At 44.6% G+C, this 18,953-nt stretch overlaps 1 protein-coding gene and 1 non-coding gene across 2 annotated transcripts; both read right to left on the minus strand.

Annotated features, from left to right (window-relative positions):
- Window positions 1-1,955: 1,955 nt before the first annotated feature.
- On the minus strand, window positions 1,956-2,028 carry TRNAK-CUU (transfer RNA lysine (anticodon CUU)). The gene has a single exon. It is a non-coding gene; the product is annotated as a tRNA-Lys (tRNA).
- A 510-nt stretch (window positions 2,029-2,538) lies between these two features.
- Window positions 2,539-18,857, minus strand: LOC109764894 (transcription initiation factor TFIID subunit 9-like). Its single transcript, XM_020323677.2, has 2 exons — window positions 18,559-18,857; window positions 2,539-2,887 (listed from the first exon to the last, which is right to left on the minus strand). The coding sequence occupies exons 1-2, from the start codon at window positions 18,757-18,759 to the stop codon at window positions 2,540-2,542; spliced, it is 549 nt and encodes a 182-aa protein (XP_020179266.2). The 5' UTR covers window positions 18,760-18,857; the 3' UTR covers window position 2,539.
- Window positions 18,858-18,953: the final 96 nt, after the last annotated feature.

The following is an 18,953-nucleotide window of genomic DNA, read 5'->3' on the forward strand; positions in this document are numbered from 1 at the left end:
ATCATAGAAAGTTTTGCGAAAAACAACTTTTTTTACAGGTGCAAAAAATAAAAATAAAACATGTCGTGAAACGCTATTTAGAAGTACCAAATTTTGTCTTTTATGCGGAGGCAAAATAAAAAGATATTTTTTCGTTTTTGTTCCCCACACATATTATGTGAAGATGTGCGCGTGAAATCTTATTTTGTTCCCCACACATATTATGTGAAGATGTGCGCGTGAAATCTTATTTTGTAACTCTTGACATTTTAAAACATGTTTAAAATACATTTTTTTAAATGGGTTCATATAGGAGTACATAGTTGTTTCAGGTAGTGCGTACCCTACCTTTTGCTATGTTTACTGTAGCATTCACTACAGACATTCACCCAGAAATGCACGCCAGGCAGTGTGTGCGCGCTGTGCACCGGTTTGATTTGTTTACTTTATATTTTTTATGAGTCAATTACACCACTGATGCTTGAACTTGGCATGAAAAATCACTTTAGTACAAACCACCGGTGTACATTGAATCGGTGCAACAACTTGGTTTTTTTTTTGCAAATATGGTGCTAATCATAGTTTAATATGCTGCAGGGCTGACTAGGCATGCCAGCGTGACATAGGGCCCGCTGTCAGGAAGGAAGATGCATGGCGTGTGCCCTGTTAATTTGCGAAAATACCCTCAGAAATTTTCTTGTCACGAGAAAGCCACTGCAAGGTGGGTCCCTCCTGTCAGTACAAAGTGTAAATAATCACAAAAATCAGTGCGCCTCTGTCTCGAACACAAGAACTGCAGCATGCGCACCACGTAATGGATAGCTAGCCTAAATATCTCATATCAAGGACGCTCACTGGGCATGGACTGTAGTTAGTGCGGACCATTTTGTATGTGCTAATTTTTTAAAGATATTTGCAAAATGCATGTAGTAAGTAATAAAATAATTTCAAATATTAGTATGCTATAAGTATTATACACAAAAACTTATGATTAGTAAATAAAAGCATTCAAAATGTTTAATGAATACGAAATTTTTGTACACTCGTGGCTCATATTTAAATTATACAAAATATTGAATAGAAACATTTACTAAATATTTATGACCAACAACTTGTGTATAATTTTCACGTGTGACCTATATTCATATTTTTACATAACTTAAGTATTACCACCATTGAATATTCATGTCAACATTTTATTTTCTAAATTATGAATATTTTTTATTATACGAAAGTTATTTTGAACGACATACTTATGAGTTATAAAACTATGTGTATAATTTGTTTAAACGTTTCTATAATTAAAATAATATTTATGAATTATAATTTAAGAAATATTTGTATTCTTTAATTGCACAAACATTTTTTATAATTCATAAACTAAGTACATGAATATTTCAAAATAATAATTGAGCATTTTTAAGTAAGTTATTTCATTGGTATGTATAATATTTATAACACACCGATATAACACACCCGTATATATTTTTCCATTCGTGTGCTATAATACATGTTTTGTTTAAGAAAACACACAATCTTTATTAAAAACAACTTCTTGAAGCAACATTTTTTTTCTAAAGGATGACTATTTTAATATATTTTATTAAAATTGTAATTTCTTTAACTTATATGAGCATTTATTTGAATATATACGAACTTGTTTAAATGGCAAGGTCTTCTTAGAGCTAGGCCCGCATCTCAGGCGTTACAAGCATATACGAACTTGTTTAAATGGCAAGGTCTTCTTGGAGCTAGGCCCGCATCTCTTACAAGTTACTCCCTCCGTCGGGAAATACTTGTCATCCGGACGAAGGGAGTAGAACACAACAACACAAACATCAACCACACCGCAGTATCTTCTACAGTTCGTGTGTACAGATTACAAGCTGATGCCGTAAATAAACTGGAGCGTAGCCAGCGGCCATCCATCATATTCGCAAATTGATTCCTGGTGAGTAAACAAAAAAATAGGCAGTCGCCCACCGTGGGGCTCGAACCCACGACCACAAGGTTAAGAGCCTTGCGCTCTACCAACTGAGCTAGACGGGCTGTTTTGTTTTTGTTTTCGTTTCCAAGAAAATGATCCATGATGCACGCACAGAAGGTATCAGTCCATCCTGCTCCAAAAGCAAAAAAGCAAACACTGGTAAAGAAACAAAAGTAGTGCATCTGGCACTACAGATTTATCTTTATCTCTATGCTGTACACTTGGTCCTCCCTCTATCTAGGTTTATAGGATGTGTGTGTATTTTTAGGTCCTCATTTTAACCAACCAAATGTGTGCCACATGCCACCAAAAGCATAATACGAACACAGTCGCAATAGAAACGCCGATTTAGCATTCAGAAACAAACGACGGGACAACTCAAGTTCGACAAGATATACAAAATCAATAAGTTGACAATAATGGACATAAATTAATTAACTAGAGGTGCACGGCTACAACTTACACTACTTGCAAGGCTGCTCCCTTTCCTCAACAATCAGCATTTTTTCATGGTGAAATAGGAGGGCGCTAGCCAGAAAGGGCTTCCCAGCAAGCTACACAAGCATCAGTTAGTTAGCCCATGTTCAACTGATCAATTGTCACTAGAGGACGCTTTGCAGCCGCAGCAGCCACCGCGTTCAGTTGGAAAGAAACCCTCTGGCTCTGGCTCTGGCTCTGATGTTGCTCGCTGCCCCTCTGATCCTGCGAATAGTTTGGACTAGGATTGGCAGGGACTGCGTCGGCTCCCTCGTTGTCATCTTTCGCTTCTTCAGTCTGAGTTGGTGGCTTCAGTGTGGGTAGAAGCTGGTAGTTTTCGCTCAACAAAGTGTCCTGCTCAGGTGGCAGAGGAATCGAGCCAGGTGGCGCAATAGACTTGGGCAGCGGGATCTTGTTCCGGCTGCGTGCCAATTCAAGGAGAACCTGTGACATCAACAAAATGACTTGTCATCCACCTATGCATACAGAGTACTTTGTGTCAGCTTGAATTTCCAGGGATCTGATAAAACATAAAACAAGCATAACCGCATGAGTTGCTCATAGCCTTTATCCACGCAAGATCTTATTTAGCTGCACCTAGCAGCTAACACGCAAGTGAGTACACTTGTGCATGATCCTCAATCTCTAATATCTTTGTACTACCTAATATGATTCATCAACATTTTAGGTATATCTTCAGATGCCAACCACGTACACATTAAGAATCATACCCTTTTCGTTTCTTCTTGTTATAAAAGTCTAGCCATGCATTCCCAAAAAATGTTTTCTACTACGAAAATTCCGAGGAAGCCCACAGGCCACAGCAGCCACACCGGAGTTGGAATACGCTAAGAGTCTATTAAGGAAAATATATTTGTTCCCTAAGTTAAGAGTCATTTCAGTAGAACCTGCAGTCTCCCTCCCCCCCCTTCTCTCTCGCGACCGCGTCGCCCCCCCCCCCCCCCCCCCCCCCCCGGGCGACCGGCCGCGCGTCGGGCCTCCTCCCTACAGGCTCCCCCCTCCCTTCTTCCTTCTCGCCGCCGGCGCCGGCGCCCGCGGCCGGCTTGGCCCTGGGGCTGCTGGTGGCGGCGGCCTCCCGGCCCTTCCCCTCCCGGTCGCTCTCCGGCGCGGGCGGAGCGGCTCCGGGGGTGCATCTAGGCGGCGGCGGTCTGGCGTGGCGGCGGGGCTCCGTGGTGCATGCAGGCGAGCAACTGGGCGGCGGCGCCGCCGTTGGCGGCGGGATCTGGCGTCGTCCGCTCAGCCCAGATCTGGGCCCTTCGGGCCCCATCTGGGCCTGGGCGGGCCGGCGGCGGGGATGGCTCCGGTGTGGCTTCTGGGAGGCGGGGGAGATGCGACGCGTGGCTGGGTGCCGGCGGCGACGATGCCGGCCTGCTGCATCGCGGCCGGCGGGGCTTAACGGACCCGCTTCAGACCTGGCTGGGCCAGGGGTGGCCCGGCATGCCCCGCTGCCGCGTCCGGACGGCTACCGCGACGGTGCCGGAGGCACGGGCCTCCCGCACGTCGGCGGTGGAGGTGGTTCCCTCCCACTCGGCGTCGATGTTGCTGCTCCCGTCGTGGTGAGCTTCTCTCCGGTCCTCTTGGCCTCGTGGTGGTGTTCGTAGTGAGGCAGCGTGGGTGGCGGCGCTACTACGTTGGCGCATGGTGATGGGCGACGGTTTGGCGGTCGGTTCCGTTCGGTTGGGCGGTTGGGGTTGGAATGCGGGAGAAATCCCTGCCGGCTTCGGCCCCGACGCGGTGACACCTGCGGGTGCCACCATTCCTCCCTGGAGGGTGTCGATGGTATCCACTCCCCACCTCCCTCCGCGTGCCCGGGAAACCTGAGGACTCGTCCGGGCAGCAGCGTCGTCGGCGTTGCATCCCTTCTTGGAGGTGCTGCTTGGTACGCGGCGGATCGGAGCCTCGGTCTGTGGTGTTTTGTTTCCGGTGGGCACCGCGGTGGCGGGTCATCCGCGCTTTGCCAAGCTGCCGTGGTTGGCATTTGTTTCTTCTTCTTTTTCTCTTGATGTATTGTGCTGCTCGCCATAGCGTTATCTGTATTCGATGTTGATTGCTTTGGAATACAAAGCAGGGGAAACCCTTTTTCGCTAATAGAACCTGCAGCAGTCATGTTCTGCAGCAGTTTGAGTTTGTACCCGTCCAGGACACCAGTCTTGAGTCGCCTATATAAAGGTCCCCTAGCTGCAGCGACTGATGCAAGTTATCAAGAAATAAGTCTTCCCTAATCACTATTCCCCCACTAGCCCGTTACCTTTCTGATCTGCGCTGGCTACGGTGCCTTGTTAACCCTCTAGCACCTTCTGGCCACAGGAATACCATCCGGTGTTTACCCTTCTGGCCACATAGTATATCTCGTCCTCGATAATAGACATAATATATCTATAGATGCTAATAAGGAAACCGAGTATTCTTGTTGTTTCCAGTTCCATCAGTAAGACGGCTGCTGCAGTATTAGCAGCAGCATATCTGCACTAACAGAAGAGGGTATTTATTTCTTGCTTGCTTCTCTTCTCAGAGGTAACATTATGTATATGGAACTACTGGTGGCACATGATTCCTAAGATTTTGGACCCTTCAGCAGATAAGCATTCAACTTTCCAAATAAGGCTGAACATTCCTAACAACACATGGACGAAATTGAACATCAATCTTCTGCCACTGGACTCTCCTTCCGTCCTCTGCTACTAGCAGCACCAAGGGATTTACCTGTCGGCACTCCCTGATTACCCACCAAACTGGCAAAAGTTCGGTCGGTTCCAACCACCTAAAGGATAAAGGAATCATCTTGGTCCTCATGGTAGGGTGCTAGAGTACTACTACTTGAGAAGATGAGAATTTGGAATTGAATCTGGGTTTAAATCCCACATTCCCTCCTATGCATTCCTTATAATATGAGTATAACACTGACTGATATGTTGGTCCCTCGGACGGCTACAAGTGTAGACAAAACGACATTCCGTTAACTGAAGGATTAAAAACCGAATCCCTTCATTGCGACTGGTGGTTTCTAACCACCATGTCTGGAGCTTTGATTGATGTGTTCTTACTAAATAATGCATTCTATTAATAAATCCACCCTTATTTGAAACTTCAAATTTCCCAAGAAATATCTCTCAGCCAAGGACCAGCAATTAACTGAAATCTCAACGGCGCACATCATTTCTTGTATGGAGATTGTTTCTTCCGCGACACATCTGCACATCCTCTACTATTCTTAGGGCCAGTTCTTTTGCAGCTTCTAGCAGCTTATTGTCAAAATAAGCTAGAAGCTGAAAAGAACTCGTTTTTAAAAAGCCAGCTTAGCTTATTTCCACCTCCTTCTTCTTCACGATGGAAAAAAGCTGGGGTCGAGCAGCTTCCCGCAGCTTCCCACAGCTTCTCACTTAAAAATGAAAGGGTATAGGGATGTGCCCCTGTTGTTTGATCTTATTACATCGAAAATGCCATCGCCCAATCCCGCACAGAACCGTCCCGCACACGAAAAAAAGTGCTCGATCCCCTCCCCAGCGCTCGATCCCCTCCCCCAGCGCTCCATCCCTCGTTCTGTCGCTCCGCCTAGGGTTCCTCCCGTCAATCGCCGCCGCTGCCGCCGGTCCTCAGGTCCTCCGCTCCTCGACGAGGCCATCTCCGGCGACATGGCCAGCGGGTAGGCCTACCCCAGCTCCCACGGTCGCAACCCCTCCCTCGGTTGCATCCCCTCTGTCCCTGGTGTCCAGCAGCAGCAGCAGCTCGTGGCCCGGTCCGGCCAGGGCTCCACTCCGGCGGACAGCGCCCCACTCCGGCGGACGGAGACCCCTTTGCCCCTCCCCTCCTCCTGGCTGTGAGCCACCAAGGTGAGCAGCTGAGCCTGTGATTTATTTTGCCAAAAGTTCATCTAGATTTGTTCCTTGAAACTGCTGAAGTATGATGTTTTCATCTAGATTAGTAGTACAATTGTTGCCCTCTGGTTGCATAGAAGAAATATTGACATGATGCATTGCTTATATATGCTACTATAAAAGCAATATCTAGATATTCTTTGTACTACATATTAATTCTCCAATTATTTTGCATTGACATGATGAGAAATAGATGAAAGCACAATGGGATAATGTGGGTCTTGGAACTTTCATTGATATTTGTGTGGAAGAAGTGAATGCCAATAACCGTGGCAAAGAAGGAACATTGACACCACTTGGATATGACAATGTGGTAAGAAAGTTTTTTGAGCGCACGAGGAGAGAATATACCAAAAAGCAATTCAAGAATAAGTGGGATGTGCTGAAAAAAGAGTATGTTGTTTGGAAGACATTAACCCAAAAGGCATCAGGCATTGGGTTTGATCCTGTTACCAAGACCATTGCGGCTAGTGATGAATGGTGGGCAAATGAGATACAGGTATACATATCGTCATATCAATTCCATTTGTTTTTACTTTTCTTTTTCTACCAATTCTTGCACTAATTTGTGATATGTTTTTTTCTTCAGAGAAATGAACTTGCCGCCAAGTTTCGATTTGCTCCACTAGAGGATGAGATCAAACTGAGTGCTATATTTGATGATATTAGTGTGACAAATGAGTACACGAGGGCGGCACCTCCCTCGTCTCAAGTTGATGCATCTCAAATTCACATTGATGATGATGATGTGGCTGGTTCAGGATGTGAAATAGATGCTACTTTTGTGACACCTAACAAAGCTAAAGGTCGAAAGAAGAGATCATGTCCTTATTCACCTAGTCCTGCGATGGTGCAAAAGATTGCAAAAGATAGTGATGATAGAATGCAATTTAAGCGTATTGCTGACCTTTGGGAAAAGAGGGAGACTAGCCGCAATTCGGCGACATCTGAAATGAAGGAGGATCCTGTGAGAGATGAGATTAAGGAGATGAAGGACATGGTGGTGAATGATGGAGGTAAACTTGGAAGTGAAGTGTATTTTCATGCTCTAGAACTCTTTACGAAGAAGGAACATCGTGATGTCTTCAGTGCACTAAAGGAGGAAGATTCAACTGTGAGGCTTGAATGGATCAACAGGGCATGGGAAACATTTATGAAAAAAAATTAGAACTTATTTGCTTTGTTGGGAACTCATTTGTAGTGTTGTGAACTTATTTGCTGTGAACCAATTTGTACTGATGTGAACTTAATTGTATTGCTGTGAACCAATCTTTGTTGTGAACTTAATTGTATTGCTGTGAACCAATTTGTACTGATGGAGCTGTGATTTGTTGTCTTGTGGACAAATGTTTATGATATTTCTATTTCTATATCATAGATGGACATCTCTGTTCAGGAGGATGAGGAGGAGGAACTTGATTTTTGCGTTGTTGCAATGGCATATTATCTTCTAAACAAAGAAAGGCTGCCATATGGACCTAGGAGAGCACCAATGATGACAGGATTGCAGTGGGTGGAAGAGAAGGAGAAGCAACCACAAATATTCTACTCTATGTTCAGGATGCGAAGGTCTGTGTTCTACTCACTACATGACATTTTAGTTGAAAAGTATGGTTTAAAGTCAACTTGCAACATGACAAGCAAGGAGGCATTAGCACAGTTCTTGTGGACTTTGGGGTCACGCCAGACCACCGACAATGTCGCCGATCGATTTGAACACAGTCGGTCTACCATCAACAAAAAATTTAAGGAGGTCTTGTTCTGTGTCTACCGTATGGCCGGAGATTACATTCAACCGAAAGATCGATCTTTCACCCAAGTTCATGACTCGCTTAAAAAAACAAGATTTTGGCCTCACTTCAAGGATGCCATTGGGGCAATAGATGGAACACACATTGAATGTGTTGTGCCTGCAAGTGAGCAACCCAAGTATCGCAACAGGAAAGGTTCGACAACTCAGAATGTCATGGCAATTTGCGATTTTGATATGAGATTTACATTTGTTGTTGCTGGATGGCCTGGATCTGTTCATGACACACGTGTACTCAATGATGCACAAGCTGAATATTCCTATTTTCCACACCCTCCGGACGGTATGTACATGCATTCTTCTCCTCTAATGTTTTGCGTGAACTAATTAGTTTTGGTCATCTTTATTATCAATGCAGGAAAATATTATCTTGTTGACTCTGGATATCCAAACAGAGTTGGATATCTAGCACCATACAAAGGACAACGCTACCATGTACCAGATTTCCAACAAGTACCGCCGCGAGGAAGATATGAGACCTTCAATCATATACATTCATCACTACGGAACGTCATCGAACGATCGTTCGGTGTTCTAAAGATGAAATGGAGAATCCTCCTCGGCATCACACGGTACAAACCTGCTACGCAAACAAAGATCATTACTGCATGCGCGTGTCTTCATAACTTCATTCGTGAGAGCAAACTAAGTGATCAACATTTTGACATGGTTGAGAGTGGATCTTATGCTCATGAAGAGAGCCTTTCTCATCACCATGCACCCATTGATGATGGTACTATGGGTTCCATCCGTGATGCGATTGCTACAAGTGTTTTCCCTTGATGGTTAGCTCTAGGGTGTACGCTTTTGTTGGGATAACCATGTAATAATTTACAGATCTTTTTTATTCAGTACTTATTCTCAAGAACTCGTACTACATGAGACAGTGATGCATGTATGGCATTCGTATGCGACAAAATGATCTTCCTTACGTTTGATTATAACATGTTGTGGTGTTTTACAGTCAAATTTATGTTCATATGGGCAACAATGATAAAAAATATAGCGCAATATCGTTTGATCTGAACAATAGTGTAGTCCAAGGGTATTACAGACTTTTCACTGATCATATCACAGAAGCTGAAAAAACTGGCACTGAAAAGAACTGGCTAGCTTATTATCTGGAGCTTATTTCCACAGCAGCTTATCTTGAGCTTATTTCCATAGGAGCTTATTTCCACAGCACAGCTCAAAAGAACTGGCCCTTACTATTTCCCCAACTGGAGTCCACAACATTACTCCGTCTAAATCTGATAGGTTCATAGGAGATTGTTTCGTCATTCACCAAGTGAAGAAGGTAGCAGCAGAGCTGTTGCGCGTCGTGCACCAGGTCGTATGATGAAGCTACGGAACCTAGTAAATTTCGGAATCTAGCGAAGATAATAGGACGCGACTAGGCGGTGCCCGAGCGCCAAGTCGCGGGAGCGAGCGCTCTCCCGTAAAAGGAAAGAACACCCACGCGTCCTGCGGGGACACCTAGAGAAGGAAAACGCCAAGTCCCATGTGCTTACGTTATATATCCCACCTGCATTTATTAGGGGATCAAAAACTTTAAAAAGCTGTAACTTTTGATTCGAGTGTCAAAATTCATATCCGTTTTGAAAACCGTTAGGTTTCTCGCGACGAGTTCTTCAAAACTAGATCCCATATGAGTAGGTTTCGACCTTTCCGAGCAACTTTGTGTGCTACAGAGGCAACTTTAGTGTTACAGGAAAGCAACTCCTTTTTTCTCGTAGTATGACTATTTATCAACGGATGATCCTTCTAAGTTGGTTACCATGACTACTAATTGAGTAGCTACACCTCTAAGTCGTTTATCATAAGGACAACTCCAACGCGGATCACCAAATCGCACCAAATGTCGGGATCGGCCTCTCTAGACACTTTTAACCATCCAATGACGGCCACCTAATTTGTTTGAACAAGTCTGTATGTCTGAAATCGTCCAAACCGAACGACGAGGGGGCGTTCTCAGAGCCCCTCAACGTCCATTGCTCCCTCCGACATCGTGTCAGATCACGTCTCCTCAGACGACAAAGAGGAGCAAAATCCGCCCCTCCTAGTCAAGGTCCCCGTGATGGACAAAGAGTCTGCACTACAAATGGAGATGCTAACCCAACGGTCAAACTCCGACCGTTGTCTGATGATGCCCTCTCCGCCGCTCCCGAGCAAACACGACGTCCAAAACTAGATGACGCGTAAAGGAGGAGACGTTGTCCCCACTGAGCCAACCATTTTTGTTGTAACAAGGAGGTGGCAACAACAACTTCGAATATTGATAAACGCAGACACATGTGGAAAAGACTACGTTCATCCAACAGAGCCTGTTGGGGGTAGAAAAAAAAAACAACTATGTGACTTATATGCACTTGAGTTGTACTTAAAAAAACCAAGAACCTTTGGGGTGTTTTTGTGCAACTGCAATGCATTCATCAGACAACTCGTGTGTAGTCCCAGTCTGACTTGGTATATAGATAAAGCGGCAATATGTAGAAAAGACTAAAGCTCACCAGGCAACTCGTGTGTAGTCCAAGCATGAAGAACTCCACAGTTCTTCTTGGACACCTAGGCAGTAGCAGAGGAGAAAACACACATGCGCACACACATACACATAGTCATATGCCTCAGATTTCTAGCTAGGAAACCTGACCAGTTACACTCGCTCCCCTCTAATGTCACACCAAGGGATTCCCGGGGAGAGGAAAATCTTGACTCCGCCTCTATGACTCAAACTTAATTACAGGTATCTAAAACCTTTAGATATTTACCAAATAATGGTCTTGGTAAATGTTTATGTTGATGAGGATTGGGCAACTGGATACATGGTTTTAGGACAAATATTTATTGACTGTGGCCAACTGGATACTTGGTTTTAGGCAACAGTATGATTGATTGTGGGCAGCAATGACACCTGAAAAGGGATAAAGAACATACACATGTTCATTTTTAGTGGGTTCATAAATAAATTTAATCCCCTAAAAACACTTAACAGTTTTAGTTACGTCCCCATGACCAACTCCACTCTGCTCCCCTTCTATGATTATTCGCCAAGTATTTACGATCATACTCGAGGAGATAAATTCTTGATTCATATCTATGACAACAACTTGAAAAGTATCTAAAGCCTTTACATATTAGCCAAATTATGGTCTTGGTACTGTTTCTGTTCATGAGGATTGGGCAAACTGGATACATGGTTTTAGACAATTGTATGGTTGATTGTGGGCAACTAGATACATGGTTTTAGACAACTGCATGGTTGATTGTGGGCAACTAGATACATGGTTTTAGGCAACATTTTTGTTAATTATAGGCAACTATGACATCTAAAAAGGTATAAAGAATATGCACATGTTCATTTTTAGGGGGTCACAAATAAACTTAATCCCCTAAAAACACTTCGTGGTTTTAGTTATGTCCCGATGACCAGCTCCACACTGCTCCTCCTCTATGATCATTCACCTAATATTTACGATCATACCAAGGGATCCAACCCTGAGGAGATGAAATTCTTGATGCATCTCTATGACACAATCTTGATTGAAAAAGGGTATCTAAACCTATACATATAAGCCAAATTGTGGTCTTGGTAATGTTGCTGTTCATAGAATTGGGCAACTGGATACATAGTTCTAGGCAACTATATAGTTGATATTTGGCTACTGTGACTACCTATTAACTTTGGTGCTACATGAACCACCTTGTTGCCATGTTACCTAGCATGATTACCTGTCAACTCAATGCTTTTATAAAGTTGGCTATCATAACGTCAAGTTGCCTAGCGTCACCTATGAAGTTACATCCGACTATTTTTTTCTCAGGCAACTTGGGTGCCACAGAGAGGCAACTTTTGTACTACAGTAAGCAACTTTCAGTTACGATGTGTGTCATGGTGACCTATCATCCCAATGTTTTTTTGAGTTGGCTACAATGGGTACCAAATTGCGTAGCATCCCCTGTAAGTTGCCTACCATGACGACCCATCAACTTTGGTGCTACATGAAGCACTTTGTTGCTAGGTCGTCTATCATGACTACCTATCAACTCAATGCTCTTATAAAGTTGGCTATCATGATCGTCAAGTTGCCCAGCGTCACCTATGAAGTAAGTTTCAACGAACTATTTTTTTTTGTCAGGCAACTTTGGTCCCACGGAGAGGCAACTTGTGTACTACAATACGCAACTTTTGGTTAGGCTATGTATCCTGGCCACCTATCATCCTGATGTTTTTTGAGTTGGCTACGATGACTACCAAAGCATCACCTGTAAGTTGCATTCCTAACTTCCATACAACTAATTTCTAGTACGCTATAAGCATCTTAGCTTTAGAAGTAGATAATCCTTAGCAACAACATCAACTTTTGAAGGTATTGTAGGCAACTAATTATCGATAGCATGCAAATGAGAGTCAATGATATCCAACTGTTTAGCAATGGCAGGCAACTTATTAGTCATAGTAGGCAACTGAGCATCGACAATAGGCAACTTCGTACTATATTAGGCGTGGATTTTGGGCAACTTGTGCATCTTTAGGCAACCGAGAGTCATCCACAATATGCTATCTTGAGTGGATCTTTGGGCAACTCATGCCAGCATCTCGGCAACTACCTATCATACGTTGGGCAAATTTTGGGCGAAACCACAACACTTGCGGAGCGGATCTCCAGGCAACTCACGCCACTCTCTCTTGCAACTAACTATCGTGTGTTGGGCTCTTCCCTCGTCCAACTCCTGTTCGACCTCCGTATGCAACATCAGTCCACCTCGTCCCCGTGCATCTCGCGGTTTGTCGACTCCCCCAAAAGCCACGAAGGCCCAACCCCCGATCCACAAAACACTTGATTTGTCCCAACCCCCTTTATCTCACACACGATTGGCGGGCGAAACACCGGCCGAACCCACGACTTCACGCATGGGCGGTGCTTCACCCCCGGCTCTTGCTCTGCTTCGTTCGGCTCTCGGGAGTGGATCTCTGGGCAACTCGTGACAACATCTCTAGCAACTACCTATCAAGTGTTGGGTAAGCTTTTGTGCGAAGAAAACAAAAAGACGTGGCTATGGAGCGCTTGCGCGCTCGTTTGCAAGATTGAGCATACCTGCTGTTTTGGGAAAGAAAGGAAAGGAATCAGAGGATACGACAGAAAAAGGAAAGAACAGAGCGCACCCACCCGAACCACCTGGTCCCGCTCTCCCCTCCCTTTCTCCGGTTACCACCACTAAGCCCCAAATCCTCCATCCTATCGTCCTTTTTCCTCCCGTTCTCACTAAACCCTCTCCACAATCCTCTCTCCTTCAGATCTAGAAAGATCTGCAATCATGGCGCCTTCTCCCCGCCTCAAACTCGTCAGTCTAGTTGCAACAAAAAATAGGTCAAAACCTGCACACCCCTTCCACCCCCTTTCACTTGTTCTAATTACTGGGAATACTTGAACAGCAAAAAATTAGGTTGATGATTAGTAAAAACATGGTTTGGCTCCTTCCACACATAGATAAGTGGTTGGAACAAAACACATTTCCATGTAAGAACTTGAAAAGAAAGCTAGCAAAAAGCTAGGCAACTACGTACTCCAAGTAGAAAACCTAGAAAAACAGTTCTTGCATGCATGGATTGTTTTCAAAACAGTTATACCACATGAGGCAACTTTACCTATGATTTCAGGCAACTTGTATTTAACTTGAAGCAACTATTATCAAAAGGACTGCTGCCCATATCAAAGAAAGTTCCTTGCAATAAAAATATAATGCATCCCCTGTGCAGAAGTAAAAACATGCACCAACTTTTCCGGTGATTTCAGACAACTCATGCTAAAATTTGAAGCAACTAGTGTTGGGCATAAAGAAGGGGGGATGCTGCTTCTATAAGCTCCTTACAATAATATCAGGCAACCCTTCTACAAAAAAACAAAGAACCACAAAAACAGCAAGTAGAGGGCATAATATATAGGTGGCAGTAACACACACACACACACATAGGTGGCAGTACCGTATATATGTGCATTATATACACAAGTGAAAACAAAAAAGGACACGGTCGCATAATATCGAAGTGGACTAGCCGTAGGTTCACATGGTTGTTATTTTCTTTCATGACACGGAACCTAACACACAAAGTGAACTGAAGAAAAGACTTCACACACCACTAGGTTCTCCACCACGCCTTCAAGAAGTCATCGCGCTATAACCTCTGTGGCAAAAGAGAAAGCAAATAAAAATGTATTGATGTTTGGTGTAAAAATGTGTTGAAGAAGAAAAAAAAGAACATCTATATAGAAAATGCAACAAAATCTGACAATCAGTAAATAATCTAGAAAATATGGAACACAAAATTTCCCCTATTGCTGACTATGTGTTGTGCAATCTGTTTCTCTTATAGGTTGCCCAAAAATACCATAAACTTGCCTGTAAACTCTGCAAAAGTTGCCCCTAATCCTTCCAATAGTTGCCTCTTTTATGTAAGCCTGGTTGCCTACCGATAGTTACCAATTTCCAATGCATGTTCATGTAATGCAAAAACTTGTTCTTGCAAAAAAAAAAGCAACTCCCCCATAGCAAACTATCTTGCTCTCATATATATGTAAGAATTTATTTTGTGTGGATGGTCCAGCACACAGAAAGCTTACGCAACGGCTTATCATGATTGTGTCTCGTTCGATGCAACTCACCTTACAATCATGTATAACTTGGGGATACACAAAATATGAAATGATAGAGGGGAAATAAAAGCTGTAAAATAAAACAACAACAAAAATAAGCAATTATATTCTCTAACACAGGCAACCATAGTCTGATTCATGGGCAACTATTAAAACACAAAATGTGATATCCAACTAGGCCATTGTTCTATGGGCAAAACTTACACATAAATTTTCCTTATCCCATCCTTCTTGAAACTGCCTTGATGAGATTACATTTCCCAGACTTTTGCCCCACGGAAGAACAACTGGTGTTCCCCTCGTCCATATATATTACTGTCCCACACATTCTTAGACAAGTTTTGATGTGAACTGAGCAACTCCATATTACCATATATGTTTTGATCCAACTTAATCTGCTACTGCGTTTTTTTAATGACAGCAAAAAGCCGATGTGCTCTGTTTTGGGATTGATTGGGGCATTTAACTAAAAAAATACATGTGATATGTGTGATGAGGTGAGTTAGGGTTTAGGCACCTAAAAATCATCTATTATTCAATCACCACCCCTATTCCCTCCGAAAAAGTTAAGTCGACTGAGCAAATCCCTCTATCAAAAAATGATGCAACTCCCTACTGCTTGAACTTTTAGAATTACCTCATGTGCACCTTTCTTTGCCCGTTTAACCTCACTTCCTCCTTCAACTTCATCAACCTCCCGGGTTGAGTTTTGCTTTGTGCGGCCATGCTTGCGTCCGACAGTGCTAATCCATGGCGCCAACTGGTTCTTTGGAAAATAAGATTATGTCAAACAAAAAGAGCATGGGTGATATGTGTAAAAAAAGGTATCTCAAAACCCACATGTAACCCCTGTTGTTTTGCCATTTCACCTCGCGCATCATTGGCATCATCGACCCTTTTTTCTTTTGCGTGCCATTCTGGAAACAAAGAAAAAAACACACATGATGAGCGTCAAAACAAAAAAGTAAGCAACTAGCATACGCTTCTTGGGCAACAACTATACCCCCCTAAACAAACACATAATTAATGAAAGAACACAAAAAAGTTAAGCAACTAGCATAGACTACTTGGGCAACTACTGTACACCCCCTAACCCACCCTATGCAAATTCTCAAAATTGTTAGAAGTTCATAAACAGAAGCCATAGGTTCCACCCCCCCCCCACCCCCCGCGCGCGCTACATAAACACAACTCATTTGTTGAGACGCTCCTTTACAGCTCGGCACTACGCCTATACATGAAAATATCTTCATCAGAGTAGTTACACTTCTCCCATGTTGCCTTAACCAGAGCTATTTGGCAAATCGATCAATCTCCGGTGACTAGTGAGAAGTTATTCTAATCCAACTAGGAGCAGGTCTCTGGCACTAAAAAGTTCAATATTCATCCTTGTTCATCTGGCTCAAAACCATCCCACCTCAACCTCCCTATCTACTCCCTCCTTACTTAAAAAATCTGAGCAACTGCTACTTAAGTTGAGAGCAACTCATACCGCATTGCCAATAACTCTTGTATTTCAACTATCTCGCCTTGTCTCTCACTCCAGTCTGCTCAACAAGTATGTCGCCACCACCACTGCCATGCTCGTGCTTAGCTCTGGCGACGCCACCATGACCTGCCCCTACCCAAGCCTCCTCACAGCACAAAAATCTCTCCCCATGCAAAAATCAATAAGCAAACCCCGCCACCGCCGCGCCCCTCATGCACTACCCCCGTGACAATGCCGCATCAGCTAAGAAAGGAATAACAGCCACCCCTACCCGCATGTCGTTCAAACAACCATGGACCCCACCCACCGACCACAAAAATCATCGAGCCGCTGGTCTCGATTTGGCTGCCGCATGGGTCAATACAAGTTGCCGTCGTGCCCCCGTTCGGTTGCGCGGCCGCACAACCAAGTCATCCCCCAAAACGTCCAGCAAAAATATCGAATTGAACACGGGGAAAAGTGGGCGTAGGGTTTAACTCTGTGTCGCCGCCGATTTGCGCCCATGGTCGGCTCTCGCGATGAAGAATCCTGGTGAAAATCACAACCAAACTCGCTGAAACCCTCGCTTCATCGTTGTCGGAGAGAAATGGGGAAGAAGAGCACTTGTCTAAAAACTGAAGCAACTAGAATGCCAAAAAAATCATCATGATAAAAATCAATACAATCTCCATGCAAAAACACTGATTTCATTTCCTAAAAGTAGTAGAGAAAACTAACTGCATTCAGATGATTTTCTTTTTTGTGTGCACAAGAACAGTCGGGTACCACAGTCCCTGATAGACTTCCCGAAAAACAACTCCAGGTTGCAAATTTGAAGCAACTTTACTTCAATTGTAGGCAACTCATGCTAAAAAGTGAAACAACTAGAATGCACAAAAAAATCTTGGTGGTAAAATCAATATAATCTCCCAGTAAAAACACTGATTTCACTTCCTAAAAGTAGTCAAAAAAACTAGCTGCATTCAGATGATGCTCTTTTTTGCACAAGAACGGTCAGGTACCACAGTTCCCCGATAGACTTTTCCCAAAAAACAACTCCATGTTGCAAATTTGAAGCAACTTTACTTCAACTATAGACAACTCATGCTAAAAAGTGAAGCAACTATAATGCACAAAAAAATCTTGGTGGTAAAAATCAATACAATCTCCGTAAAAACACTGATTCCATTTCCTAGAAGTAGTAAAAAGCACACACATAGGTTTATCCAACTTGTGGTATTTTTGCAGGCAACTATGTGCGAAAAGTATGAACACCTTCTATCAATCGACTTAATCAGTAGAAAATAATTACTCATGTTCATTTTGCTAGAGAAAATGTGTCAATCCATCGAGCCATCCATCTAACCCATGTCAGGGGCACTTGAGCAACACAAGACCTGATCTAGTTGAGAAATTAGTACATAATAATTGAGCAACACATGAACGAATCTGCTCTCCTCACCACTCTGTTCTTCTACTTGAGAAACTGAAACTAGTAGACACATCTATCAAGCTGGACTCATACTTGAGGATGTAGCAGCAACACACAAACCTAACCAGTGAGTTGAGGAAGTGAGCAGGGATGAGGAAAGAGAGAGACGAACCTTGGGTGCCGCTGATGGATCTGCCCCTTCCTAGGCGAGAAGGATGGTCGGAGGGATCCGCTGTCATGTGTGCTGGATAGGAGAGAAGTCAAGGTGAGGGCCGCCAAATCCAAGCGAACAGAGGGTGGGGGGAGAGGCGGGGTACCTTAAATTGCTTCATGGAACTAGGGGTCGGAGCAGAGGAACCTCCATAGGCGGGTGGCAAAGCTTGGGGTACAAGTGACGGCAACCATGGCAGATCTGGACCTGGTCGTCGTGGTCGATCTCCCTCTCCTGGTGAGGGAAGGAAGAGAGGGTGGGAGACGAGATGAGGAAGAGAGACGGTGGGGAAGATGGCAGTTATTGTCTCCACGGAAGGCTAGGAGACCGTGGCGCTGCTCCTCTGTCTCCGCGGCCGACGGGCACGCCGGGCTCCTCCGGTCCAACACCTCCCGCTCGACCTCCGAGCATCGACGCCGACGCCTTTCCTTCTTCGCCGCCTCATCACTGATCGGACTAGACGGAGACAAGAAAAAGGGGGATCGGCATATGTTTTTCCCCTGAAGAGGAAGATAGCGAAGCGGTGGTCGCTAACTCTTGTCGTGTAGCGCGTGCGCTCGAGACGATGAACCAGCGCAGCTGCGCGACTAAGAATTCAGGAAGATAATATGCTAGGGTTTTTGGTGAGATTTGTAGTACTCATACCTCGCGGGGCGGCGGCTGGGAGAAGGAGAAGTTGACCTTGGCCTGGATGGCGAGGCGGACGTCGTCGGCGTCGAGCTGGGGCTTGGCTGCGTGGTCAGCGTAGACCTGGGCGTCGCCGAGCACGTCCCCGACGTAGCGGTAGGCTAGGTCCAGGAACTGGTGCAGGACCCGCGGCTCGTACTCGCCCTCGCCGAGCCCCATCGACCGGAGGAGCTCCCGCACCACGCGCGCGTCGCGAGGCTCGTCCGGGCAGGAGGCTCCTCCCGCCGCCGCCGCCGTGGACGGAAGCGATGGCCGCACGCCGCCGCTGTCTGATTGTTGTGTCTTGGCTGGTGGAGGTTTCGGGAACGAATCGGGGTCAGATGTCGTCTTGTTTTATATAAGTGAGAAGTAGC

Source organism: Aegilops tauschii, chromosome 3, assembly GCF_002575655.3.
Source record: "Aegilops tauschii subsp. strangulata cultivar AL8/78 chromosome 3, Aet v6.0, whole genome shotgun sequence".
Lineage (NCBI taxonomy): Eukaryota > Viridiplantae > Streptophyta > Magnoliopsida > Poales > Poaceae > Aegilops > Aegilops tauschii.